The following is a 1,499-nucleotide window of genomic DNA, read 5'->3' as shown; positions in this document are numbered from 1 at the left end:
GGGGGACGAGAGGCCTCCCGCCCGACACCTGCCCGGCTCCCAGAACCGGTGACTTACCCCCATGGCGGCGAAGACGATGGCAAAGTTATCCTCGTGGTAATCCATGGCGTCTTTCGATTTCTTCACCAGCCCGGCCTGCCTGCAGATCTGAGCTGCGATCTGGGATGAAGAGGGAAGAAGGAGGGTGAGAAGCTGTGGATGATGGGAAGGGGGGGGGGGCGCCTGGATCGCCAGGGAGGAGGTTTCCCTCGGACCCGGGCTTCGTTCTTTGCCGCTCCGTCTTGTGTCCTTGGGGCTGCTCTGAGCTGGGTTGCTTTCTTGGAGACGTTTCGTTACCAAGCTAGGTAACGTCACTGGGGAAGTGGGGTTTGTGGAGACAGGGAGGAGGAGGAGAAAAAGGAGGAGGAGGTGGTGATGGTTTGTGAGGTCCTTGGTGCTCTCTGACCTTGGCTGTTTTCTAGCAGATGTTTCAGGACCCAACAAGGGAATATCATCAGTGCTAGAGAGGAGGAGGAGGAGGAGGAGGACAACAACAACAACAACAACGACAAAAAATCTGGGGCCCTTGATGCTCTCTGAGCCTGCTTATTTTCTTGCAGATGTTTCATTACTCAACTAAGGAACATTATTAGTGTTAGAAGGGAGTGAGGTTTGTGGAGAGGAGGAGGAGGAGGAGGAGGAGGAGGAGGAGGAGGAGGAGGAGGAGGAGGAGGAAGAAAGACTGTGGGGTCCTTGGTGCTCTCTGAGCTTGGCTGTTTTCTTCCAGAGACGTTTCATGACCCAACTAGACAACAACATCAGTGCTAGAAGGGAGGGGGTTTTACTCTCATTTGATCTACTAATGACTTATTCTTCCTGCTTTAGGAAACCACCAAGACCCCTTCTACTAAGAATGACAGGGCAAGCCCCTCCCTCCTAGCACCGATGCTGTTACATAGCTGGGTCATGAAACGTCTGCCCAACATCCCCCCCCCATCATCTTTGCTGCTCTCCTCTGCGCTCTTTCCAGAGTATTCTAGAATTGAAGAGGTCCCAGGCCCTACTAGGACTTCCTGTGGGGCTGCTTCCAAGTCGGGGTTTCGTTTGCTCTCCTGCACCCCTACTTTCCAAAGGGGTCCCCAGCCCCGGCGTGAGACTTTTGCACATTCCCAAAGAATGAAAAAGTCTGGCACAAAAGATCATCAGAATAAGAGCCCCCCCCCACTGCTCCCAGCCGATGGAGGAGAACTGAGGAGGGGGCTTGCGAGGGCCGTACCTCGTTGTGGGGGAGGCCAGCAGCTGAGAAGATGGGGATCTTCTGTCCTCTGGCGATGCTGTTCATGACGTCGATGGGGGAGAGTCCCGTCTGGATCATCTCCTCGGGGTAAATGCGCCCCTGAGGATTGATGGGCTGCCCTGGAGAAGGAAGGAAGGAAGGAAGGAAGGAAGGAAGGGAGGGAGGGAGGGAGGGAGGGAGGGAGGGAAATGAGAGGAAGGAAGGAAGGAAGGAAGAAAGAGAG

General features: G+C 55.0%; 1 protein-coding gene across 1 annotated transcript in view; it reads right to left on the bottom strand.

The window, feature by feature from the left end:
• LOC107299016 (V-type proton ATPase subunit B, kidney isoform) overlaps positions 1-1,499 on the bottom strand; it is a 45,405-nt gene that overhangs the window by 14,619 nt on the left and 29,287 nt on the right. Inside the window, exons 6-7 of the mRNA XM_015828380.1 lie at positions 1,256-1,395; positions 58-159 (exon numbers count right to left, since the gene is read on the bottom strand). Of these exons, the coding sequence (XP_015683866.1) occupies positions 58-159; positions 1,256-1,395 (242 nt within the window). The remainder of the gene's footprint in view (positions 1-57; positions 160-1,255; positions 1,396-1,499) is intronic.

Source organism: Protobothrops mucrosquamatus, unplaced genomic scaffold (genome assembly GCF_001527695.2).
Source record: "Protobothrops mucrosquamatus isolate PMUCROS unplaced genomic scaffold, P.Mucros_1.0 scaffold4440, whole genome shotgun sequence".
NCBI lineage: Eukaryota > Metazoa > Chordata > Lepidosauria > Squamata > Viperidae > Protobothrops > Protobothrops mucrosquamatus.
The sequence above is the reverse complement of the archived record's forward strand: the minus strand, read 5'-3'. Positions and strand labels throughout refer to the sequence as shown.